The sequence below is a fragment of the Neovison vison genome, chromosome 1, assembly GCF_020171115.1.
Source record: "Neovison vison isolate M4711 chromosome 1, ASM_NN_V1, whole genome shotgun sequence".
Taxonomy (NCBI): domain Eukaryota; kingdom Metazoa; phylum Chordata; class Mammalia; order Carnivora; family Mustelidae; genus Neogale; species Neogale vison.
In genome coordinates, this window is record NC_058091.1 from 274,607,929 (window position 1) to 274,635,844 (window position 27,916).

Below are 27,916 nucleotides of genomic sequence, written 5' to 3' on the forward strand. Positions count from 1 at the left end.
ACACTTGGGAGTGCTGGGGTCTCTGATTCTGCGTAGCCTTTGCTATGGTCCCACAGTTTGTGAAGCTACTCCCCAACTGAATGCCAGTTTTGGTCCCATTTTTTTCAATTTATAAAATCATTTTGCTATATTTTGTCTTGGCTTGAATTATCCCTACTTGGTAAAAACATTTAAAAAAACACTGAAAAATACAAAAAATAAAAATTATAAAGTCAAAGGGACCCTCAGCATTCCCTTTCTCCTGGGATAACCAGTATTAATAATTTGTGATGCTTTTTATTATTGAACTGATTGACTGTCCAGTGTTCCCAGAACCACTTGTTGAATACATTTATTTGAAATGCTGCCTTTATTGAATTCCCATTTGTGATTAAGCCTCTTTGCTCTTCTATTCTTCAAATGTGTTTGATTCCTCTTGCTAAAGACAGAATTTTACATCATTTTTCTGAATAGGCATGGTGTAGAACTGGGCATATGATTTGGCATGTTATGGTAAAAATAAGAACGATCACTTCAGATTGAACAGGAACGTGCTGTTATAGGGTCCGTTGTCATTTGAGGATGTGGCTATAGCTTTCACCAAGGAGGAGTGGCAGCAACTGGACCGCGCTCAGAAGACCCTGTACAGAGATGTGATGCTGGAGAACTTCAGCCACCTGGTCTCATTGGGTAAGGATGGCTTCCCTCATATCACAACAATTCCCAATCCAGTGCCTCTCTCTTCTCCTTTGATCAAGTTGGGTGGGTTCCTGGCATAGGTAATGACTGACTTTGTGCTCTCTTTTTTTCTCTCCAGCAGAAGGTCAGTGCTGTGCTGAGAGCCAGCTGGACAGCTTCACTGTGGGGCTCCTAAAATAGCACTTTTTTGTTTTTAAATGTAGGGCTTAACTCAGGACCCTGAGATCAAGAGCTGAACTGAGCTGAGATCAAGAGTTGGACACTTTGACTGACTGAGCCACCCAGGTGCCTAGAAACCTTTCTTTTTTTTTCTTCAGTGTAGCCAACCGAGTTCCTCTCTGATTTCTCCATAATAGGGCATCCAATGTCCAAACCAGATGTCATCTCCAAGTTGGAACAAGGACAAGAGCCATGGATTGTAAAAAGAGATATACCAAGTTGGATCTATCCAGGTAAAAAGCTGGCAGATGGGAGTCAAGGGAAGTGAAATCTCAGTTTCTTTGTTTTTGATTTTAATTGGCGGGTGGCTGAGATTTATGCTTCCAACCAGATTGGCCGCTCCTGTTCCTTCTTGCTCCTGTGCTGAGTATGTAGTAAGTATTCAACAATTTGTTAATTAAGTAATAGTGAGCCATAAAGAGAAGAAAAATTTCTCTCTGATTCACTCAACAATTATATCTTTAGTGGCTTTCTGGAAGAAATTCAAAGGCAATAGAAGTCAGATGCTTTTCAGGACCACAGGTTGTACATGGAAAGACAAGACATCAGAGTTCATGGCTGCATAAAATCGTACCACCAATATAATTAATGTCTTAGGAGTTCCCTGAAAATTATAATCTAAAGAAATGTGGCATAACTTAAGAAGGCATGTTTTCCAAACAAGAACCAGCTACTCTGAAGTATATTTGAAGTGTGGGTTGGGCAAGAGGAGGGTGAAGGCAAGCTCAGGCAATGGGTGTGTACAAATTCTTGGAGTTAGGAATCATTGTGGCTTTTCTGCAGAAATTTGCTAGGCTTGCCTTCAATAAAAACTATTTATTCAGGGAATAAAGGGATATAAGCATGGATACACAGTGCGAATATGGACAGTTAAAGTCCATACTGTAGCTGTACTCTGTATTTTCTACTATTTTATTTATACAACTTTGAGATTTAACTCACATGCCTTATAATTCACCCATTCAAAGTTAACAATATAGTGGTTTTGTCATATTCGCAGATATGTGAAACGATTGCTGCAGTCAATTTTAAAACACTTTATCGCCTACGAAAGAAATCCTGTACCCTTCTGCTATCACGCCCCTGCTCCGCATCTCCAGCCCTAAGCGGCCACTAATCTGCTTTCACTATTGATTTACCTACTCTTGATATTTTATTTAAACGAAATTGTACAATATGTGATCTTTTGTGACTGGCTTCTTTCAGTTAGCATGCTGTTTCTGAGGGTTATCACGTTATATAGTATGTATCTGTAGTTCGTTTCTTTTTTGGCTGAATAATACTCCGTTGTGTGGATACACGACATTTAGTTATCCGTTCATCAGTTAATGGATATTTGGCTTGTGTCCACCTTTTGGCAACATGAATAATGCTGCTATAAACATTCATGTGCAAATTCTCATGTAGGTGTATGTTTTACTTCTTCTTTGGTAGAAGTGGAACTGCTGGGTCATATGGGAACTCTGGGTTTAACTAAAATCATCTGTAATGACTAATTATGTTGAGTGTATTTTTATCTGCTTGTTGGCCATTATGTATCTTGTTCAGAAAATAGTCTGTTGAGAGACTTTGTCTATTTTGAATTATTTGTCTTTTTATTATAGAATTGTAAGAGTTCTTTATAGAGGTAAAATTCTTACGCAGAACTTACATGGAACTCCAGAAAGTCCGGTTTTTCTATTTTTCTTTTGTTGCCTGTGCTTTGGTATCGTATCCAAGAATCTGTTGCCAAATCCAAGGTCATGAAGATTTACCCCAAGTTTTTTTTCGAGAAGTTTTATACTGTCAGTGCTCTTACATTTAGGTCTTTGAGTTAATTTTTGCACATGGTATGAAGTAAGTGTCCAACTCCCTTCTTTTGCCTTGGCAGTCCATGTGTTCCAGCACTATTGATTGATTTTGATTTTGATTATGACATGAGTTTTAATTTATTTTCTTTAATACCACTATATGTAAATACAGTGTTGTATTAGTTTCAGGTGTACAGTATAGCAGTTCAGCAATTCCGTATATTTCTCAGTCCTCATCCAGATAAGTGAGCTCTTAATCCCCTTCACCTATGTCACCCATCCCCTCACCTAACCCCTCACCTACCTCCCCTCTGTTTGTTCTCTGTAGTTGAGTCTGTTTTTTGGTTTGTCTCTTTTTTGTTAGTTTCCTCCTTTGTTCATTTGTTTTGTTTCTTAAATTCTACATAGGAGTGAAATCAAATGGTATTTCTCTGACTGGCTTATTTCATTTAGTATTCTACTCTCTAGATCCATCCATGTTGTTGCAAATGGCAAGATTTCGTTCTTTCTTATGGTTGAATGATAAAATTCCTAAGAATTCAATATTCTGATGGCCGAATAATATATGTGTATATGTATACCACATCTTTATCCATTCATCCGTTGATGGACACTTCCATAATTCGGCTATTGTAAATAATGCTGCAATAAACATAGGGGTGTGTATATCCCTTTGAGTTAGCATTTTTGTATTTTGGGGGTAAATACCCAGTAATATGATTACTGGATCGTAGGGTAGTTCTGTTTTTTAATATTTTTTTTTGTGTCTTCTCTAATTCTTTTTTTTTTCCAATATATTTATTTTCAGAAAAACACTATTCATTATTTTTTCACCACACCCAGTGCTCCATGCAAGCTGTGCCCTCTATAATACCCACCACCTGGTACCCCAACCTCCCATCCCCCCCACCACTGCAAACCCCTCAGATTGTTTTTCAGAGTCCATAGTCTCTCATGGTTCATCTCCCCTTCCAATTTACCCAAAAGCACATACCCTCCCCAATGTCCATAACCCTACCCCCCTTCTCCCAACCCCCCTCCCCCCAGCAACCCACAGTTTGTTTCGTGAGATTAAAAGTCACTTATGGTTTGTCTCCCTCCCTATCCCATCTTGTTTCATGGATTCTTCTCCTACCCACTTAAGCCCCCATGTTGCATCACCACTCCTTCATATAAGATGTGGTATATATACACAATGGAATACTATGTTTTTTAATTTTTTGAGGAACCTCCATACTGACTTCCACAGTGGCTGCACCAGTTTGCATTCCCACCAACAGTGCGCAAGTGCTCTCTTTTCTTCACATCCTCACCAACACTTGTTTCTTGAGCTTTTGATTTTAGCCATTGTGATATGTGTGAGGTGCTATCTCATTTTGGTTTTGATTTGCATTTCCCTGATGATGAGTGATGTTGAGCATGTTTTCTGTGTTTATTGGCCATCTGGATGTCTTCTTTGGAGATATATCTGTTCATGTCTTCTGCCCATTTTTAATTATATTATTTGGTTTTTGGGTATTGAGTTGTATAAGTTCCTTATATATTTTGGATACTAGCCATCTACCAGGTGTGTCATTTGCAAATATCTTCTCCCATTCCAAGGTGGTCTTTTAGTTTTGCTGGTTTTCTTTGCTGTGCAAAAGCTTTTTATTTTGATGCAGTCCCAATAGTTTATTTTTGCTTTTTGATTGCCTTGCCTCAAGAGACACATCTAAAAAGATGTTGTTAAGGCTGATGTCAGAGAAATTATTCCCTATACTCTCTTTTAGGATTTTTATGGTTTCAGTTCCCATTTAGGTCCTTAATCCATTTTGAGTTTGCTTTTGCGTAAGGTGTAAGAAAGTGGTCCTTTTTCATTCTTTTGCATATAGGTGTCCAGTTTTCCCAACACCATTTGTTGGAATGATGTCTTTCCCATTTCATATTCTTGCCTCTTTTGTTGAAGATTAATTGACCATAGAATTGTGGGTTTATATCTGAGCTCCCTATTCTGTTCTATTGATCCATGTGTCTGTTTTTGTGCCAGGACCATATTGTTTTGATTACTGCAGTTTTGTAGTATAACTTGAAGTCTGGAATTGTGATGCCTCTAGTTTTGTTTTTCTTTTTCAAGATTGCTTTGGCTATTCTGGATCTTTTGTGGTTCCATACAAATTTTAGGATTATTTGTTCTAGTTCTGTGAAAAATGCTGTTGGCATTTTCGTAGGGATTGCCTTAAATGAGTGGATGGCTTTGGGTAATATAGACATTTTAACAATATTTGTTCTTCCAATCAATGAACATGGAATGTCTTTCTATTTGTGTTATTTATAATTTCTTTCATCAGTGTTTTATAGTTTTCAGAATACAGGTCTTTTACCTCTTTGGTTAAGTTTATTCCTAGGTATTTTATTATTTTTGGTACAGTTGTAAATGAGATTGTTAATTTTTCTTTTAGCTGCTTCATTATTAATATACAGAAATGTAATAAATTTCTGTATGTAATAAATTGATGTTGTATTCTGATGTTGTATTCTGTGACCTTGCTGAATTAATTTATCAGTTCCAGCAGTTTTTTGGTGGCATCTTTAGGGTTTTCTAAATGTGGTATCATGTCATTTGCAAATAGTGGAGGTCTTACTTCTTCCTTACCAGTTTGGATGCCTTTTATTTCTTCTTGTCTGATTGCTGTGGCTAGGACTTCCAGTACTATGGAATAAAAGCGGGCATCCTTGTCTTGTTCCTGACCTGAGAGCTTTTGCTCATTGAGCATAATGTTAGCTGTGGGTTTTTCATATATAGACTTTATTATGTTGGGGTATGTGCCCTCTACACCTAATTTTTTGAAGGTTTTTATCATGAATGTATGTTATACTTTGTCAAATGCTTTTTATATATCTATTGAAATGATCACTTGGCTTTATCCTTTTTCTTACTGATGTGACATATCAATTAACTTTTTGGCAAATATTAAATCATCTTGAATATGGAATAAATCCTACTTGATCATAGTGAATAAATTTTTTAATGTATTGTTGGATTCTGTTTGCTAATATTTTGTTGAGGATTTTCTCATCTATGTTCACCAGAGATATTCGCCTGTAGTTCTCTTTTTTTGCTTTCTGCTTTCTTAAATCCAATAAGCCCATCTGATGAAATTTTAATTTCAGCTTTAAAATTTTCATTTGGTTCTTTTATGTTTAACTTACACAAAATAAATATTGGATATAGAGTAAGTTAACTACTACCACAATCATGATACCAAAGAGTTCTAATAATCAAAATTTCCTCTTCCTGCCTCTTTATAGTCAAACTAGTTCCTTTATATGCTTTTTTCCTCTTTTAAAATTACATATTTGTTCACTCATTGCCTAGCAATCTTTTCCTTTAAGTTCTTTAATATGTTTATAATAGCTTCTTTGGGATCTTTATTTACAAAATATAGCATTTGTACCCACATAGAGTCATTTTCTATTGACTGATTTTATTCCTTAATTTAGATCAGTTTTCTGTTTCTTTATATGTCTAGTAATTTTTGGTTGAAAATGCTACATAGTAGATAATATGTTGTAGTGTAGATTCTTCTGATCCTTCTAAGGGTTTCTGTTTTGTCTTAGAGGCATTTAACTTGCTTAGGCTTAAACTGAAATCTGTTTGTCCTATAGAGTGTCATTGCTGATGGCTCTCTTTAGTTCCTGTTTGTTTGTTTAAGTCTGGCTGTCTAAGAGACTCCCCTCCACCTTTGGATAAGGTAGAGGTAAGCTAGTGATTTGGGTAGAGGTTGTATGAGACATCAAACACAAGCATGACTTTCACTGTTTGCTGCCCGAGCAGTGCATGTTTCAGAACACTTTACAAGTATAGCAAGTTTGCAAGACTCTCCAAATTTTCAATCACTGTTGGGCTCTCTAGAATATCTTTTTACAGATCTTTTAGTGGTCAGGTGGAGGTATATAGATGGTGTTATCTCAACCTTTTATGACTCTTTTGCTTCCAAATTCCTGTTAAATTTCTTGCTATTCTTATTAATAGCATTAAGTTGTATCCTGTGGATTTGTGTTATCTTTTAATCCCCCATAAACTAGGGATGGGAGATGGGAAAACCCTGAGAAAGAATGCTAGCTCCCCATTCTTACATAATGAAGTAGAAGTTTCTGGTGAGTAAGCATTTTTCAGCTTATTACCTCCTGTTAATAGTTTTTCAGTGCCCTAAATTAGTTGTTTTTTTATTTGTTTTTGTACTTGGTTTTTTTGGGAGCAGAATTCTTCAACTACCTCAGCCATCACTACTGGAAGTAAAGTCCATCTTTAATTACTAGTGATAAATTTACATTTTCAAATGGCCTATTGCCATCCCAGTTCTCTGTCTCCTGGACCATCATATATCATCCATTTGTTTTTACATCTTTTGTCCTCTACTAAATCTTTTTATCTGTTTAATTTTTTTTTATTCTTTCAGAGAGGGAGACTAGACTTGAAAATCCTCAGTTGGATATATCTGGAGGTGTTTCCTTCCATAAGGAGATATTGGCAAGTGTGACAAGGGAGCATTCATTGTACTCCATTTTTAAGGTCTGGCAGGGTGATAACCAGCTGGAGAGAGATGCGGGAAATCAAGACAGACTTCTCAGGCAAGTCATGGTCATCAAAAACAAAACAGGTTCTGAAGAGTCAGGCTATTCATATAAGATGTTAGGGAAAATATTTCATGACTACGCAGACCTAGATGCTTCAAGACAAGGACTGTATGACCCTGACTCATTTGAAAAGAGCTTGGAACCTAATGTAAACTTACTCAGTTGTAATAGGGGTTATGCAACAAAAAACACTGATGAGAATTTTGGGTGTGGGAGTACACCTATTTCTTCCTATTCTAAGCATGAAAAAGTTCATAATGGAGTGAAACACTGTGAAGATCATCAATATGGAAAGATTATCAGCAATAAACAATCTCTTATTCAATATATGAATGTTGAAACTGGAGAGAAGACCTGTGTATGCATTGAATGTGGAAAATCTTTTCTAAAAAAGTCACAACTCATAATACATCAAAGAATTCATACTGGAGAGAAACCATATGATTGTGGTGCATGTGGGAAAGCCTTCAGTGAGAAGTCACATCTTATTGTACATCAGAGAACTCATACTGGGGAGAAACCTTATGAATGCTCTGAATGTGGAAAAGCTTTCTCTCAAAAATCATCCCTCATTATACATCAGAGAGTTCATTCTGGGGAAAAACCATATGAATGTAATGACTGTGGGAAAGCTTTCTCCCAGAAATCCCCCCTTATTATACATCAGAGAATTCACACTGGAGAGAAACCTTATGAATGTAATCAATGTGGGAAAGCCTTCTCCCAGAAGTCACAGCTGATTATACATCATAGAGCTCATACTGGAGAGAAGCCATATGAATGTACTGAATGTGGGAAAGCCTTCTGTGAGAAGTCCCACCTCATTATACATAAAAGAATTCACACTGGGGAGAAACCCTACAAATGTGCTCAATGTGAGGAAGCCTTCAGCAGAAAGTCAGAACTCATTATACATCAGATAATTCATACTGGGGAGAAACCTTATGAATGTACTGAATGTGGGAAGACCTTTTCCCGGAAATCACAGCTCATCATACACCAGAGAACACATACTGGAGAGAAACCCTACAAATGCAGTGAGTGTGGAAAAGCTTTCTGTCAGCAGTCACATCTCATTGGACATCAGAGAATTCACACAGGAGAAAAACCTTATATATGCAGTGAATGTGGGAAAGCCTTCTCTCAGAAGTCCCACCTCCCGGGGCATCAGCGCATTCATACAGGAGAGAAACCTTACGTGTGTGCTGAGTGTGGAAAGGCCTTTTCCCAGAAGTCAGACCTTGTTGTACATCAGAGAATTCATACTGGGGAGAAACCCTATCAGTGTACTATCTGTGGTAAAGCGTTCATCCAGAAGTCACAACTCACTGTACACCAGAGAATTCATACAGTGGTAAAATCATAAGAATGTATTAAGCACAGAAAATGTCTTCGTCAGTATTTTCTCAAGCCTTAAAAATGACACAAAATCCATGGATTTCAATGAGTTTGGGAGCATATTTACTGATGAAGTTCCTAATGTATTTAATTTTTTTATCAGCAATAATACAGACATCTCTGTTATATAAATAATGGATATTTTCACTATGACATGTAAGACTTTGAACTTGTGAACTGAATGATTAATATCAAAAGTTACATATATAGTTTATTTTGAAGTTATGTATTTATGTTATATAATAAGAATTGGATATATGATAATATTGTTAATGTTAACTTAGCATAATTATGGCTGTGCAGTAATTCCCCATAGAGGACATAAAGAAAGCTTGAGTCAAAAGATGCCATGACCTTGAAACTGAGCCTGGGGGAAGGATTTGATTGTCATTCCTAAAGGTACCTATAAAATTATTCTTGTAGATGGATGGAAAGTTGGGTTGATAAGGTCCAATATACGTCATCTCTTTGTTTGGTTGTTTGTTTCATTTCAAGAATCTAAGTTGATCTGTGTCTGTGGATGGACCCAGGATCTTGTAATTGACATTTCTTGCTATTTCTCTCTTTTACTCTTCCTGTCTAGGAGCTTGGCGTGTTGGAAAGACATAGACGGTCACTAGTTTTAATGCTTATTCCACTACTCATCGATTATGTAACTTCAGGGAAACCTTTTTTCATCCGCAGTATCTGTTCCCTCATCTATGTATAAAATTCTGGCAGAGAACACGTTTTAATTTATATTTGTCCCTTCGTCTTCCCTCTCTGTTCTTTTGCAGGAAGTTGCTAATACTCAGGTGTATACCTTTAAATCTGATTTGCATTCCAGACACTGTGTTTTTGATTCCCCTGATTTCTTTTTCTGTCTTTTTTCCATTAACACTGCTCTTGTGTCTGGTGGCCTAACTCATACTGTTGTAGAGACCTCACTTTTTATTTTATTTTGCAAATACATGTAAGTTATGGTGTTTGCACATAAAGACCCTGTGTGATACCATCACAGATCCTGTTTTACCCTTTCCCAGAAGCATCCGTTCTTTTTCCTAAGAATTGAATGGCCCTCAGGGAAAAATCCACAGGGAATGTGGAAGACATGCCTGGGGTAGCCTACATGGGCAGGTATGAATCAGGACATAAAAATCCCACCTGCTATCCCTAAAATGTTTCTCTATTCTTTGTTGTAGGCCCAACTCTTCTCTCATAAGAATCTTTAGGAAAGCATCTTGATGAGGAGAAGTCCTATGTAGCAAGGATGTAGTGACCTGTGTGGCTAAATATGATTTCTGCAAGAAAGTTCCTACTTGATTCCTTCATATGTCCTGCTTAGCTGCTCTTTCTCTGCAGGGCCCCAGTGTTTACTATGAGAAGTTTAAGACTCTGTATGGGAACCTCTGCAGAGGACATGGCATGCTTATAAAGATGTGTGAATATGTGTGAGAAAATTCTCTGTGTCATTATAAATAACAGTGATTGATATTGGATATGATTGGCCATTTGGACCTGGGAAATAAAACATTCAGGCATGTACCATGGAGTGATCTATCTGCTTTGAGAGGTCTTGATGGCATGGGAAAATCAGGGTCTCAGGAACATACAGAAATGTTGTGAGAAGGAAATGATAATATAGTAACAGTTATGGAAATTGTGTGAGGAAAATAAAAATTCAAGAGTTCTTATCTTCTCATGGGCCTCCCATTTTGCCTTTTCACCTTCCAGCGAAGCTCACTGATCTGATATGATATAATATGTACTATATATTGCCATAAAATATAGCAAAATTTAATACCTACTGGTGTATAGGAAAATTTCCCTTTATAGTCTGGAAAAAAGATAATGTCCATTCTCACCAGTTTTATTCAACATTGCATTGAAAGACCTAGTCAGGGAAAACAGGCAAGAAAAAAAGTTGGTATAATGATTGGAAAACAATAAAACACATTATTTGTTGATAAAATTTATATGCATAGAGATGAAAATGTATAGGTTAATTATTAGAGATAGAAAGGGTTTTGAAGGGGCGGGAGGTGGGAGGTTGGGGGATCCAGGTGGTGGGTATTGGAGAGGGCACGGATTGCATGGAGCACTGGGTGTGATGCAAAAATAATGAATATTGTTACGCTGAAAAAATAAAAAATAAAGAAATAGAAAGTAGCAATGTTTCTAAAAATAAAGTTTATGCAATAGATATAAAATGAAAATGTAAAGCTATCAGTTAGAGTAGCACGGAAATTACATCATGTCTAGAAACATGTATTTCCAGTACAATGTTGAAGAGAAGGGGCAAGAATGGGCATCATTGTATTGTTCTCGATCTTAGAGGAAGAGCTTTCTTCACCACTGATTATGATGTTAGCTGCGAGCGTGCCATATGTTGCCTTCATTGTGTGGAGGTACGTTCTTTCTGTGACTAGTTTGTTGAGAACTTTTATCATGAAAGGATGTTGAATTTTTGATACTTGATTTTTCTGCAATGTGTTGAGATGATTTTTTATCCTTTATTCTGTTAATATGGTGAATTACTCCTATTAATTTGTATATGTTGAAACATCCTTGCATCCCAGGTGGTCATGGTGTATGACCCTTTAAACGTGCTGTTGAATTCTGTGTGCTTGCATTTTGTTGAGAATTTTGCATTTATATTTATCAATAATGTTGGACTTTTGTTGTAGTGCCCTTATCTGGCTTTGGTGTCAAAGTAATGCTGGCCTTGTAAAATGAGTTTGGGAGTGTTCCCTTCTTCAGTATTTTTGGAGTTTAAGTAGGATTGTTGTTAATTCTTTAAATACTTGGTGGAATTCACCAATCAAACTATCTGATCCTGGGCTTTTCTTCTTGTTTTTTTTTTTGTTTTTAATTTTTTTATTTTTTATAAACATATATTTTTATCCCCAGGGGTACAGGTCTGTGAATCGCCAGGTTTACACACTTCACAGCACTCACCAAAGCACATACCCTCCCCAATGTCCATAACCCCACCCCCCTTCTCCCAACCCCCCTCCCCCCAGCAACCCTCAGTTTGTCACTTATGGTTTGTCTCCCTCCCAATCCCATTTTGTTTCATTTATTCTTCTCCTACCCACTTAAGCCCCCATGTTGCATCACCACTTCCTCATATCAGGGAGATCATATGGTAGTTGTCTTTCTCCGCTTGACTTATTTCGCTAAGCATGATACGCTCTAGTTCCATCCATGTTGTCGCAAATGGCAAGATTTCATTTCTTTTGATGGCTGCATAGTATTAGTATTCCATTGTGTATATATACCACATCTTCTTTATCCATTCATCTGTTGATGGACATCTAGGTTCTTTCCATAGTTTGGCTATTGTGGACATTACTGCTATAAACATTCGGGTGCACGTGCCCCTTTGGATCACTACGTTTGAATCTTTAGGGTAAATACCCAGTAGTGCAATTGATCCTGGGCTTTTCTTTGTTGAGATGTTTTTGATTACTGATTCAGTCTCTTACTCATTATTGTTCTGTTAAGATTTTCTATGAATGATTCAGTCTCATATGTTGTATGTTTCTCGGAATTTATTTCTTCTCAGTTATCCAGTTTGTTAGCATAATTGTTCTAAGTAACGTTATGATCATTGTACTTATATGGTATCAGTTGTAATATCTCCTCTTTCATTTATAATTTTACTTGATTCCTCTCTCGTTTTTTCTTAGTGTGACTGATGGTGTGTTAATTTTGCTCATCTTTTTTTTTAAAAAAAAAAAAAACCAGCTTTTTAGTTTCATTGACCTTTCCTGTTGTTTTTCTGGTCTCCATTTCATTTATTTCTACTCTGATCTTTATTATTTCCTTCCTTCTGCTAACTTTTGGCTTAATTTTTTTTCTTTTTCTATGGCTTTGAGGTGTAAATTTTGTTGTTTATTTGAGATCTTTGTTTCTTAGTGTAGGCATTTGTCACTGTAAACTACCTGCTTAGAACTGCTTTTGCTACGTCCAGTAAGGTTTGGTAAGTTGTGTTTCCATTTTCCTTTGTTTTCAAGATACTTTTAAAATATCTTGGTTGTTCAGGTATGTGTTAAATTTCCACATATTTGTGAGACTTCAGTTTTCTTTGTTATTTCTAGTTTCATACCGTTGTGGTCAGAAAACATACTTGGTATGATTTCAGTGTTCTTAAATTTGCTCAGACTTGTTTGTGACCTACCATATGATTTATGCTAGAGAATGTTCTGTGTGCCCTTGAGAAGAGTGTGTATTTTGCTGCTGTGGAATGCAATGTTTTGCATATGTCTGCTAGGTCCAATGGATCTAAAGTGTAGTGTTTCCTTATTGATTTTCTGTCTTCCTGATCAATCCGTTGTTGTATATAGGGCACCAAAGTCTGCTGCTATGATTGTATTTCAGACCTGTTAGTATTTGCTTAATACATTTGAGTGCTCTGGCATTGGGTGTATATATATATTTTTATAATTGTTATATACTCTTTAAGACTTGACCCCTTTATCAATACATAATGGGGTTTTTTTTTTGCTCTGTTACAGTTTTTAACTGAAAAGTATATTTTGTCTGATATAAGTATAGCTATCTTTGATCACTTTTGGTTTCCATTTGCTTGGAATATCTTTTCACGTTGATCCTATCCAAAATTCCATATTTGCCTCATGTAACTATGTTTTAAGCTTTTTCTTTTCAGCTATAATTTGTTCACAAAGGTTCTTTTTTTTTTTAAGATTTTATTTATTCATTTGACAGACAGAGATTACAAGTAGGCAGAGAAACAGGCAGAGAAAGAGGAGGAAGCAGGGTTCCCGCTGAGCAGAGAGCCCGACGCAGGGCTTGATCCCAGAACTCTGACCCAAGCCAAAGGCAGAGGCTTTAACCCACTGTGCCACCCAGGCATCCCGAAAAGGGTTCTTATAGTCTGGAACCAATCCTTTTTTAACCTGCTACTCTAAGATTTTCTTTCTTTTGAGAAACTGTCTGCTCCAAAGCATCCCAGCAAGGCATCATACTGATCACCTAGCTGATGATGTGAGGGTTTCTAATCTAGAAATGAAATCTCAGTTTTTAAAATTTGGATCCCTTTTCTATATGATTATTGTTCTTGTTCATTTTCATTGCTGTCTTATGTCCAATATGAGGCTTCCATAGATCTTATTTCTCCTGTTGCCATTATTCTGTGAATGATTTAGGTTGTAATTTATTTTCTCCTTTTTCCTTTTTTTTTTTTTTTCCTCCCTCTCTTTCAGTTTTCCTTTATTAATACTCTGGAGTAAACAGAAGTTACACCTACGGGACTGTTTGGCCTGTTTAGAGACTTGAAGCACAGAGTGAGCTGTTCATGGTAGACTGTGAAGAGGACAGAATGGTTGAACTTGAAGTTCAATCTGGTCTGTAATGCATAAGTCTCCTCATATGTTCAGAAGTACCGTTGTTTACATTCATCTTCTCTGGACCTTCCTGACTCCTTTTCTCCTTGATTCTCTTTATCCTGTTTTTCTTCATTCTTATTCTCTGGTTCTGGTAGAACAACTTCTTAATGTTTTTCAGCCTCTTCAGTGTCACCCCCTGCATTGATCTTCTAGACTGTTTTGATTTTTTAGATCTTGCTTTTCTTTGGGATTCAAATTCTTTAAGACAAGTGAGGTATGATGTATATCTCTCTTTGACCTCTGATGCGGGGGAAGCAGTGCCAGCAGTAGTTATAGTTAGTGTTATTTGTTTAGAGGTTTTTGATTACTAATTCAATCTCCTTACTAGTTTTAGTTCTATTCAGATTTTCTACTTCTCTTTCATTCAGCAGTGGTTAGTTTTGGATTTGTAAGAATTTGTCCATTTCATTTAGATTATCCAGGTTTTTGGTGTACATTTGTTCATAGGACTCTCATAATCTTTTTTATTTCTGTAAAATCACTTATATCACCTTTTTAAAATTTCTGATTTTATTTGAATCTTTTCTCTTCTTTTCTAAGTCAGTCTAGCTTAAAGTTTATCAATTTTGTTGAGCTTTTTGAAGAACCAATTCTTGGATTCATTGATTTTCATTATTTTTATCATGTATGTTGTTTATATCTGCTCCAGTCTTTATTATTGATTTTCTTTCTTCTGGTAGCCTTGAGCAGGCTCTCATAACTTTCATTATATAATTTTATCACTGTAGAATTGCAGTTTATTATGATTCTGTGTTCTTAGATGACTGATTAGAACAGATTTCTCTAGGACTAGCAGACCTCCGTATGTAACACAACACTCCCCCAAGGCCTACTACTTATCGCCTTGCTTTATTTCACTTTTTTAATGTCACCGTTGTCATATAATTTGTTTTGTTTACTCTCAGTCCACTTTGGTAGCATTTAAGCACAATTAGGGCTGGAATATTTAGCTGCATTATTATAATTATATGGCTCAAGCACTAGAAGAATGCATAGTACATAATGTTCACTAAATATTAGTTGAGGGACTAAATGATAGAATGAATGAACAGTTTTACTGACTTAGTCTGTGTGGACTAATATTCCAAAATTTCCTACTTTAGGACGTTTATAAGGTGCAGCTAAGCTGGGATTAAGAAAGACCAAAAGAGAAAGGTGTTTTTGTTTTGGGAAGATAATCTAACTCTTATTTACTATGGCAAGTGGTGAGAATAGTGGTAAGTCTATACTAGTAAGAAGAGCATCTCTAAAGCCTTAAGGTGGAAGCTGGGGAAGAACAGACTGTCTGAAGGGGAATGAATTAGGGGAAGAGTTATTTTTATTGTCAAAAAAAAAATGATGAAGGAGCAGATAAATGTAGGGCATTTTAAGCATGGTGAAGTTTTTTTTTTAAGTAAATTTATTGAGATATAGTAGACACAATAAACTGCATATATTTAAAGTACATAATTTGGAAGCTTTTGGCTTATGTATACACCAGTGAAATCATCACCACAATCAAGACCAACATGTCCATCCCTAAAGGCGTCTTCATGCCGCTTGGGAATTAGTCTTCTTTCACCTGCTCTTTACCCTGTCCCCAGGCGACCACTGGTCTGCTTTCTCCCACTATATATTCTTCTGCATGTCCTACATTTTGATATAAATACAATAATAATATGTAAATTCTTGTTTACTGTTTTCTTCAGCATATTGTTTTGAATTTAATCCAATTTTTTGTGTATCAAGAGGTCATTTCTTTTTCTTGCTAATTAGTCCCATTGTATGGGTAGTTTATCCATTTGCCTATGACAGATATTTGAGTTACTTCCAGTTTTTGTTACAAATAAAGCTGCTATGAGCATTCCTATATAAATATACACACATGTCATGGGTACTGTGGTGGTGTATGCACATGGTCCTAATACTTATTCTCTTGGATAGGTATTAGGAATGGAATGGCTGGATCATATAGGTTTATGTTTAAAGGGAATTACCTATCTTCCAAGGTGGTTACACCATTTGACATTTCTACCAGCTCTTTGTAAGAGTTCATTTCTCTACATCCTTGCCAACACTTGGTAATACTAGTTTTTAAATTTTGGTCATTTTAGTAGGTGTGTAAGGGGTATCTCACTGTGGTTTTAATTAGCATTTCCCTGATGACTACCAATGTTGAGCATCTTTCTATGTTCTTTTTTGCCATTAGTATATTTTTAGAAAAGTGTCTGTTTAAATCTTTTGCTCAGTATTTATTTTTTTTAAGATTTTTATTTATTTGAGAGAGAGACAATGAGTGAGAGAGAGAGAGCACAGAGGGAGAGTGAGGGGGAGAAACAGACTCCCTGCTGAGCAGAGAGCCCAACTTGGAGCTCAGTTCCATGATCTCAATCCCTGAGATCGTGACCTGAGTTGAAGACAGATGCTTAACCAACTAATTCACCCAGGCACCCCTTTTGCTGAGTATTTAATGATTTGGTTGTTAGAACCCTTTATACATTCTAGCTGCTGGTTATTTATCATATATATGATGTGAAAATATTTTCCTCTAGTCTTTGTCTTGTCTTTCCATTCTCTTAGTGATATCTTTTGAAGACCAGATTTCCAACTTACCATTTCTTCTTTTGTGGTTCATGCTCTTATTGTCCTACCTAAGAAATCTTTGCCTAATTCTAAGTCCCAAAGATTTACTCCTACATTTTCTCCTAGGAGCTTTATATAAAGTTTTAGATTTTATATTTAGGGTTATGGCCCACTTCTAGTTAATTTTTTATATATGATATGAGTAATAGATTAAAGTTTCATTTAAAATATAGATACCTAATTATTTGTTGAAAACACTCTTTTTCCTCCCACCTAAATGCCTTTGTTGGAAATTTGTCATTATATCAGTTGGCTCTATTTCTGGTCCATTTTGTTTCATTTATCTATTTTTCTATCTTTACAGCAACACCACACTGTCTTGATTATTGTGGCTGTGTATAAAATAAATCTTGAGGTCAGGTAATATTAGATCTTCAGATAGGTTTTTGTTTTGTTTTGTTTTCTTTTCTTTTTTTTTTTTTTGTAAAGGATTTTGGCTATTCTTAGACCTTTTCATTTTCATATGAATTTTAAGAATCATCTTGTCAATTTCCTTTCAAAAGCTTGCTGCATTATTTAAATTGATTACACTGAATCTATAAGTCAATTTGAGGTTTACAATAATGAGGCTTCTGACACATAAAGAGTACATCGTCCTTTTATTTAAGCACATCATTCTTTCACTACCATTTGCAATGTTTAGTTGTTTTCAATGTACAGATGTTTCACATTTTTGTCAGACTTACCCCAAGCCTTTCCTATTTAAAAGAAATTCTTTAGATGTTTTAAATTTCAGTCTGATCATTTGTTGATAGTATATGGAAGTACCACTGTTTATTGATCTAGTATACTAAAACATTTCTAAACTTACTGATTAATTCTAATAGTAGCCATTTTGTTGGTGGTGGTAAAATACATCAGATTTTCTATATAAAAAATCATGCATCTATAAATAAAGATTGTTTACTTTTTCCTTTCCAAATTGGGCATCTTCCATTTCTTTTTGCTTTATTGCACTGATTAAAACTTCCAGTCTAGTGATGAACAGAAGCTGTGGGAATGCACTTTATTCTTTATTTTGTTAAGGTTGTCTTAGTTTCCTATGGCTTGTTCTTTACCATCAAATTTTAGAATAACTTTGTCCAAGTTTACAAACAACAAAAACTTGCTGTGATTTTAATAGAAATTGCATTAAACCTATACATCTGTTTGAAGAAGTAACTTCTTCTTTTTTTTATTTTCTTTAATTAATTTATTTATTTGACAGACAGAGATCACAAGTAGGCAGAGAAGCAGGCAGAGAAAGAGGAGGAAGCAGGCTCCCCGCTGAGCAGAGAGCCTGATGCAGGGCTGGATCCCAGGACCCTGGGATCATGATCTGAGCCGAAGGCAGAGGCTTTAACCCACTGAGCCACCCAGGCGCCCCAAGAAGTAACTTCTTTATAGTTTATAAATCCTCAATAATGGAAACAATTTATCTCTACATTTATTTGATTTCTTTCAACAACATTTTGTAATTTTCTTCCTAAAGATCCTTTACTTGTTTTGTTAAGTGCAAGACCAAGTATTTTGATCCCTTTGTACTGATCGAAATATTATGTTTTTATTTCCATATGCTTATTGTTAGCGAATAGAAATGTGATTGATTTTTTTTAAGATTTTATTTATTTATTTATTTGACAGAGACAGCTAGAGAGGGAGCTCAGCTCCTTGCTGATCAGGAGCCCAGTGTGGGACTTGATCCCAGGACCCTGGGATCATGACCTGAGCTGAAGGCAGGCACTTAATGACTGAGCCACCCATGCATTCCCAAAATGTGATTGATTTTTATGCACTGATGTTCTTGTATCCTATAACTTTGCTGAACTCACATATTAAGTTTTAGGCTTAATTTTGGTACATTCCTTTAGATTTTCTATAAAGGACCAACATCATTCACATCAGTTTTATTTCTATTCTTTCTGATCACTACAAATTTTGTCTTGTGTTATTTTAATGGGTAGAATTTCCAATACTATGGGCGCCTGGGTGGCTCAGTGGGTTAAGCCTCTGCCTTTGGCTCAGGTCATGATCCCGGGGTCCTGGGATTGAGCCCCGCATCGGGCTCTCTGCTCAACAGGGAGCCTGCTTCCCTTCCTCTCTCTCTGCCTGCCTCTCTGCCTCCTTGTGATCTCTCTCTGTCAAATAAATAAATAAAAATCTTTAAAAAATAAAAAAGAATTTCTAATACTATGTTAAACTAGGGTAGTGTGATGAAACACTATTGCCTTGTTCCTGATCTAAGAAGGGAAATGTGCAGTCTTTCACCATTAAATATTATTTGCTGTGGGGTTTTTTTTCTTCTTTTTTGTATATGCTCTTTATCAAATTGAAGAAATTCCCCTCTCTTACTAGTTTGCTGAGTGTTTATCATGAATGGTGGTGGATTTTTGTCAAATGATTTTTCTGTGTTGATTGATATAATTACATACTTTTTCTTTGTATTTTGTTTATAATTGGGTTACAGTGGTTGGTTAATTTTCAAATTGGAGCCAGCTTTGCATACCTGGAATACATTCTACTTTGTCATAGTGCATAATTCTTTTTTTTTTTTTTAAGATTTTATTTATTTATTTGACAGAGAGAAATCACAAGTAGACGGAGAGGCAGGCAGAGAGAGAGAGAGGGAAGCAGGCTCCCCGCCAAGCAGAGAACCCGATGCGGGACTCGATCCAAAACCCTGAGATCATGACCTGAGCCGAAGGCAGCGGCTTAACCCACTGAGCCACCCAGGTGCCCCAGTGCATAATTCTTTTAATGGATTGTTTTATTTGGTTTGCTAATATTTTGTTAAGGATTTTTGTGCCTAAGTTCATGAGACACATTGGTCTGTAGTTTTCTCTCTTGGTATGGTTTTGGTAATAATTTCCTGATAAAATGATTTGGCTTGTATTCCCTTCTGTTTTGTGGAAGAGTTTATGTAAAATTAATGCTATTTAAATTTAGATGAATTCTCCAATGAAACTGTCTTTTCTTTTTGTAAGGTCTTTAATTAAGAGTCAGTTTTAATTTGGACTATGCATATTATCTGTTTCACCTTGGTTGAGTTTTGGTGTCTGAGAAAATGGCCCATCTCTTCTACCTGGTCAGATTTATGAGGCTAAAGTTGTTAATAATATTTTAGTATTATCCATTTAATGACTGCAAGATCTTGTAATAACTTGTTAACATATTTGCAATATGTTTTTCATTTCTGATCTCTTTTCCTTGGAATTTTTCCTAATTATGAGTATTATTTTCCAATTTCTATACATGTCTGATTTATTTTTTAAGGTTTTATTTATTTGTCAGAGGGAGAGAGTCAGAGAGAGCACAAGAAGGGGGAGCCACAAGGCAAAGGGAGAAGCAGGCTCCCCACTGAGCAGGGAGTCCCATGTGAGACTCAATCCCAGGACCCTGGGATCATGACCTGAGCTGAAAGCAGACACTTAACTGACTGAGCCACCTAGGCATCCCTACATGTCTGATAATCATTGTTTTGACACAAGACATTGTGAATTTTACCATGTTGGGTGCTACTTTTTATTTCCATTTCCCCCCCATTTTTTGTAAACTTTCTCTATGATTGTTGCTTGGAAACAGTTTGATTCTTTCAAATCTGATTTGTTAGGTGGCACCAGAGCAATATTTTAGTGTAGAGCTAACTACTTTTCAGTATTGAGGCAGAACATTTTGAGTGCTCTTCCCAATGCTCCATGAATAGCGAAGTTTTCCAGTCTGGCTGGTAGAAAAAGACATTGATCTTGGCTTTTTGTGAGATCTAGTTACTGTTTCCTCTTTTGTTTCATGTGTTTATTTTCCCAAATTTTTGTAGTTTCCTTATATACATATATTGACCAATATTCTGATGAGAAGTAGACCCTCTGGAAGTCTCTGGAGTTTTCTTTTGGGGACAGCTTTCTCCTCTTTGGTCTTCTACTCTGTGACTCTAGTGTCCTTGGTCTGTCTGTACTGTTGGTTCTTTCTCTTCAACTCTGAGAGTCTGTGGAACTTTGCCTGTGCTCCCCTTCCCTGTGTTGTGTCCTAGAAATTTTCTCAAGGCAGTAAACTGAGCAATCAAAAGGGGTTACCTCATGTGTTTCCCATCTTTAAGGATCACTGTCCTTAAATGCCTGATGTCCAATGTCTTAAAAACCATTGTTTCATACATTTATTTGGGTTTTCCATTATTTCAGGTGAAAGTATAGTTCAATCCTTGTGACTTCACTTTGGCCAGAAGTAGAACTTTGGGGTTGTTTTATAACTAATTTTGTTTCATAATGTTGTAATTTTTTTGAGGTTCTAAAGTGAAATCAACAGAACATGTACATTCAAAGAATACTATGTACTATCTCTGTCCCCTCTATCTTATTTTCTTCTTCCCTGTGGTAGGCAGTATCTTTTATGGGCAATGATTCCCACCTCCTGATATTCACAGCCTTTGCACTACCCTCCATATGAATAAGTAACATTGAACCAACACAATATGGCAACATAAGGTGAGTGTTACTTCTGTGATTAGGTTTTAAAAGACTGTGACTTCCATCTTGCTTATAGACTCTTTCTCCTGCCTCATTAGATCTATAAGTCACAGGTTGGAGAGTCACGCATGGCAAAGTACTGTGTGTAGCTTCCATCCAACAGCCAGCAAGGATGTGAATGCCCTTCATTCAACAATCCTTGAGACAGTGCATTCTGCCAACAATCATGTCATTGAGCTTGGAAGTGGATCTTTCCTCATTTGATCCTTCAGGTGAGACCCCAGCCTAGGCCAATATCTTGATGATAGATTTATAGGAGACCCCAAAGCAGAGGACCCAGATAATCCATGTCCAGATTCCTGACACACAGAGACAAAAAATGTGTTGTTTTAAGCCACTAGGTTTTGAGGTAAGTTCACATATTAGTAGATAAGTAACAGCACTCTTTACAGATACTATTTTGATCCTTTATTCTTCCATTATTTGCTTTTTATTTTTCAGGTAAATATATATACAGTTGATCTTCATTTTGCCATATCTTCAAATTTATCTAATTTCTAAAATTGGCCTGTAGCCCCCAGACCAATGTGGTACTTTTGTAGTCATAGCAGACATGCACAGAACAGTGAAACATTTGAGTTGCCTCATGCACACATTAACATGTGAGGCTGAACTGAGGGGATGTTCTTCCTCTTGTTCCAGCTTTCAAGAGTATGGAGACAACATGGGCAGTGCAGTATAGTGTTAGAAACTCCAGCGCTGGGGCCACTCTGGTAAATTCAACTCTGGCACCTGTAAATGGAGTGACCTCAGGTAAGTAACTTAATACTTTGGAATACTTCATTTTCTCTTTTGTAAAATAAAGAAAGTAGAATCTACCAGGATGAATTGATTTTAAGGTTGTTGTAAAAGTAGTACATGCTGTAAAATTTATAAAATTGCAATTTAAGATTATAATCCCTGTAATATATATGTATTATGTGTGTACATGTCTTATGTATATGTATGTGAATATATATTTATATATTTCACCTAGGAGCAATGTTTCAGCATTCACTAATTCTGTTTGCAGCAACCTTATATAGAACCTGACTATAATGAATAATGGGACTTGACTGTATACATATTCATTCATTTTCATATTTTATAAAACTAAGTGGTAATAAACTAAGTGGTAATAAACCATTTTTATTTTTCCCCATAACATTATATCCTAAATTTCACTCCATATAGTTATGAGATTTTTCTCTTACTGATGAATAATATGTTTTATGTGTATACCGTAATTTATACAACCAGACCTCTGTTAGTAGATGTTTGTCTTTTAAAAACATGGCCAAAAGATTACTCATTGCAATACTAAAAATAGTATTTTTAGCTTATTTTAGTATTTACAATATTAAAAAAGTATTGTAATGAATAATCTTTTGACCTTTTTTTTGTCCTATTTTTGCTTATTCATCTTTGAAATATATTCTTGGAAGTGGGGTTTCTGAATCAAAGGGTAAAAGTTATGACACTAACATGACAGTTCTCCCCTTAAGAGGTGGGGCTCAATTCCCATTTGATTGTCAGTGGGCAGGCCTTACTGAATCACTTTTAGCAAACAGAATACAGAAGCAATAAGGAGGTATCATTTCCAATTTAGGTTTTAGAAAGACTGTGGCTTCTGGGCAACTGGGTGGCTTAGTCGGTTAATCAGCTGCCCTTGGCTCAGGTCATGATTCCAGAGTCCTGGGATCAAGTCCCACATTGGGCTCCCTGCTCAGCAGAGCCTGTTTCTCCCTCTCCCTCTGCCTGCTGCTCTGCCTACTTGTGCTCTTTATCTCCCTGTCAAATAAATAAATAATATCTTTAAAAAAAAACCTGTGGCTTCTATCTTATGTGCACATGTATGCTCTCTTTTTCTCTCTCCTTTGATTCACTTAGGCTTGGTAGAAGCCAGCTATCACATTATGAGGTAGTCATGAGGAGCGGGAAGACCACTACCATGTCAGGATAATCAAGTAGCCAATAGGAAGGTCCACATAGTAAGGAACTGAGCTGGGAAAATGATATTCTGAGACTTATCATCAGTCATTTGATTGACTCGGAAAGCATATCTTTCTCCATTTGAGTCTTGAAACAATTGCAGCCCTGGTGCAACCCCATGAGACCAAATCTGAACCATCCAACTAAGCGGTTCCCAGAGTCACAGAAATGTGTGACAACAAACATTTATGGTTGCAAACTGCTAAGTTTCAGGTAATTGATCACACAGCAACAGATAACTAATACATGTATTTTTGCTAGCTATTGCTAAACCACTTATACAGGGGCTGTGTCGTTTTTCTGTCCTACCAATAATATGTGAGAATTCCTGATTCCCATGGCCTGATCCACACTATATATTTCCAGAATTAGAATTTTTTTTAAAAAAACCACACTATATATTTCCAGAATTAGAATTTTTTTTAAAAAAACTAATAAATGAGAACTAGTATCTTACTGCAGCTTTAATTTGTATTTATTTCATTATGAAGGAATCTTCTCCTTCAGTTTCTTGTTTAATGAGATACATTAAGGACAGCTTCTTATCACTCTTTGGAATGGAGAACAGCAGTTTGTACAATTCCTACAAGGCTCTCTGTGGTTTGGCTCCTTCTAGTATCTACAGCTTCCACTGGCATCACTCCTTGAGGATTCTGAATTAATCATGACTCTACCCTTAGTGCCTAACACAGGAGCTACACTGTCTTAAGCCCCAGGCGTGTGATAAATATTGACGTAGCTGTGGAAGTTTAAATTGAAGGGAATCAGCTGCCCACTTCTTATCCTCTTCTTTGTCTTGACAAAAGTTAGGCCTCTCTCTTCCCACGGGGATCTAAGCTTTGGCTCCTGCCTAAGTTTAAACACAGACCAAAGCAGTATGTATATGCAGAACATCCTCCCTTAACAGCTTTTTCTCAGAATCTGACCGCCAGAAACATTTTAAAGTGCCCTGTTTTTGCCACATGCACACTTCTTCAATGTTCCCACTAACCTGTCTTAACCCTATGTAAGAAAAAAAAAACAAAAAAACCCAGAGCCAGGGGCGGGGTCAATTTGATTTTGAGATGCTTGCAGATTTCTCAGATTGAAGTGTTCTCCCTATTGCAACCTTTTTTTTTTTTTTTTTTTTTTTTTTTTTAGGATTTTATTTATTTGAGAGCGAGAGCATGGAAAGGGAGAGGGAAAAGCAGAATCCTCGCTCAGAGGAGAGCCTGATGCAGGACCCTGAGATCAGACCTGAGCCACCCAGGTGCCCCGGCAATCATCTTTCTGAATAAAATCACTCCCTAAGTCCAGATTTGTTCTTACTTGACATGAATTAAAGTGCTCAATGTGAAATTGCTGCTCATTTAATTACATAAACCAAAAATAATGGCTCCTTTGAAAACCATGATTCAAAATCGGATGTATTTAAGCCCATGAAACATGTTAACACAGAGAACACACACACACACACACACACACACACACATTCATTTATATTTTATAAATATATAAAAGCCTGGCGTAAGACCTAACCGTTACGGTAGGTTCGTTATTGTTTCACGTGATGTTTTCCTGAAATCTAGCCTCCTCGCTCGCTTCCTCTCCATTTTTTCCCCTTGTTTTTCAGTCTCCGCTTTGCCTGTCTCAATCTCCCTCTGCCTCGGAGTCTCCCGCGTTGTGACCTTCAGTGCCCCACTTCGGTTCCTCTGCGCCCCGTCTGCTGCCTTCCACGCTGCCATCGCCGCCCACACGGGCTTCCCCTTTGCCCCTCTATCGCGGCCCCGATTTCCTCCGGCTTCTCAGTGCCATAGCTCGGGGCCTCAGTCTCTTCCCTGTCTCTGTTTTCCTTTCTTCCTCCCTCCTCCAGTAGTAATGTCCCCTAGAGGATTCCTTACAACCGTTTTTAAAGTTCGTTTCTGCGATTGATTCCCGTCCTCCACCCCGCCCCAGCCACCCCCTCCACCACTTCGGCTCCTCTTTCCCGCCGGGCATCTCTGCGGAGGGGACTGTACCAGTCCACGGTTCACCCCTCTCAGCAAGTACAACCTCCGGGGGTGCGGCTGTACCATTTACAAGCACGTTCAGTGTCGTCAGTGAGAGTACTTTAACATCCCCAATTCCTCCTCCTTCACCAAATACAATCTTTTAATAGAGGTCGGAGCACTCAAAACTTGTTCCCCAGTCCTCCTGTAAAATCTCTCTGCACCTCAGAGAGGTCTGTATTACTCTCTCTGGTTAAGATAATACACCTCACTGGTCTGTATTATCCTCCCTTCCGTTGTCGGCCTCCTGCCCTCCCTGCCGCCGTGGCACAGTCGAAATTCAGGAATAAATCGAATTCTTCCGCCGTACGGACCCGACCGGACTCTCAAGGTGGCGGCTCCCAGCACGAGGCACAGCCTGGGAGCCGCCATCTTGCCTCCTGAACAAAGCGGCCGGGGCGGCCGAGTGGGCAAAGCCGCCCAGTACGGAACAGCGCAGGCTCGGGAGCCCAGCGCTGCACTCTCCCAGACAGGAAGCTGAAGAGTTCGCCAGTATGGCTGTGACAACCGTCCCTGCTAGAGCGGTGGTGGGCGGCTCGGGGCATGATAACAGAGCCGCAAGGCAGGAGGCGGGCACGTGCGGTGAGTCCGTTTAATTGGTAACAGGAGGGGAGGGGTTCGCGAGGGTCAGTGGAGGTTTATGAAGTCAGGGGTGGGGACGTTGTGGGGAGGTTTGTGCCATCAGTGTCAGGTTTTTTGGGGAGTCAGAGTTGGAGTGAGGGATGAGATTAGTAATTGGGCAATGATGTGTCAGTGATGGGGTTGTCTGTGGGATCAGAAATGGCGTGTAAGGGGACTGACTGGGGTCAGTGATTTAGGGGACTCTGGAGAATCAGTGAGTGGGGAGGGGGCTTGGACTAAATGACCGGGATATCCCTTTCGTGGCCCGTGATGTGGTGGTCATGGGGGAATTCTGTGGGTGTGTCATTGCTATGCCCTAGGATTCAGAAATTTGCACGGAGCAATAATGCGATTAGTCACGATGATCAGCCCCAATTTACTGGGAAAGACTTTTACATACAGTTAAAATTGCCATTTTAGGCATCTCTTGATTTCTTAAACGTCAGACCCCCTTCTCGGTTCACCATTGCACCCTGAGCCTGGTGCCTCCCCATCCCCCACCCCCCAACCACCATGATCATTTTGAAACAAGACCGAACAAATAAGAAAGGATGCATTATTACCAAAAGTGTGACTTTCGACCTTTTCCTAAGCTTGTTGAAGTCATTTTATATTTTATTCAAGAAACACTTAAATGAACACCTGCCGGGTACCCAGACATGAGCATCGCTATTTTGGTTGTTTCCTTCCAGATCAGTTTTGACAACGCCTGGAAAAAAGCACATAAAACAGTCTCCCTGTCATGGGAGCATTCAGTGCCTCTGAACCAGTTCAGTCTTGTCTGCATGACTCCTCCTGGGGCTGAGAAAAATCGACCAGGTATATACCATCCTGCATTGCAGTATATTCTCTTGTATAAGTGGTTCCAACCTATCACCATTTTTATACGCAGATGACTGCACTGTCGAAAACCTGCAATTACAGTTTAAACAGAAAACATCTTAAAATTAACATTTTGGTCCATGAATATCGATTGGCAGGAGAATTTGTGCTGAGTTGAGGGAAAATATGAAAGACCTCTTGGTAGATTATTGGAATTCAAGTGTTGATTCTTTCCAGGGAATAAGGGAATACATTTCTCAGTTTTCCATTTGGTCATGGCCATTCTTATTGCCAAGGAAGTCCATCTGCTTTTAATCTTACTGTAAATCTATTCATGTTTATTGCCTTATAAAACTATTCTACCAATAGAATTACTGGTTCATAGGGGAATAATAAGCTGTTAGTGAGTGAATATGAAACATATCTATACAATTAAATCATCTTGATCAAGTTCTGTTTATTATAGTGTAGTCATAAGAGGACTCCTTCACCTAGTGCTTCCTGACCCTTCTACAAGGACCAAACAACCTTGTGCCTTGTTGTCCATCATCCACCTGATGTCTAGCAGTGAATGTTTCTGGATTGGTGAAAGGGGAAGCTGCGGGCCAAGTCTAGTCTGTGAAAATGTCCTTTTCATCACCAGTTTTGCTCTTTCAGGCATCTGCCCTTTTAGAAGAGAGCAGAAAATGAAGTTCCAGGTGAGTTGCTTTTATCTTTCATTTTTAAAATTTCCTCTTTCATTTTCTGCCCAGTCAAATGGGAAAGTACAGACAGCTAAAATTTGGAATAGGGAAAAGGTAGCCAAAATAAAGATCAAGACCTAGAAAGGGTTTCTAGGTAACATTTGGATAACCTGGCCTGAAAATATTTTTAAGAATGGATGTACCAAGTTTTCTGATCTTGCAGACATCATCAGTGTCCTGATTTGCAGTCTTCTAAAGAGAAAACAGATACATTTCTCTCCATTTTATTTCTTGCTGCATAAGACTAAAACAGATTTCCATTCTGGGTCTTTGACTAGGTGATGGAGTACACAGTGTTCTCACCAACACTCCTGGGGTAAATGCAACAGTAGCTTTCTTATAGCTGTATCATCAAATGATCTCTTTTAGAGGGAAGGTATCATAATGCCATAGCCAAATGCCTTGAACCTTAATCTTCAGAGCTGGGCTCATCAGACTCTGGCTATAGGCCAAATCCAGTTCTCTATTTTTATGAACAGTCACTGGCAGCACAGCCATAACCTTTGTTCACATCTTATT

The 27,916-nt window shown here is 37.6% G+C and overlaps 1 protein-coding gene and 1 long non-coding RNA gene across 4 annotated transcripts in view; both read left to right on the forward strand.

Annotated features, from left to right (window-relative positions):
* The first annotated feature begins 559 nt into the window (after positions 1-559).
* Positions 560-27,916, forward strand: part of ZNF300 (zinc finger protein 300) — a 35,545-nt gene continuing 8,188 nt past the window's right edge. The window contains exons 1-4 of one of the 3 annotated variants that reach the window (XR_006381721.1): positions 1,089-1,130; positions 21,252-21,425; positions 21,856-21,966; positions 24,325-24,364. Coding sequence is in view for 2 of the 3 variants with exons in the window: in XM_044231230.1 (XP_044087165.1) it covers positions 636-669; positions 1,035-1,130; positions 7,127-8,658 (1,662 nt within the window). In the remaining variant the exon portion in view is untranslated. Of the gene's footprint in view, positions 670-1,034; positions 1,152-7,126; positions 8,659-21,251; positions 21,426-21,855; positions 21,967-24,324; positions 24,365-27,916 lie in introns of those variants that run through there. The other 2 variants (XM_044231230.1, XM_044231225.1) reach the window with 2 other exon arrangements.
* Positions 25,660-27,346, forward strand: LOC122893922. Its single transcript, XR_006381722.1, has 3 exons — positions 25,660-25,793; positions 26,525-26,651; positions 27,312-27,346. It is a non-coding gene; the product is annotated as an uncharacterized LOC122893922 (long non-coding RNA).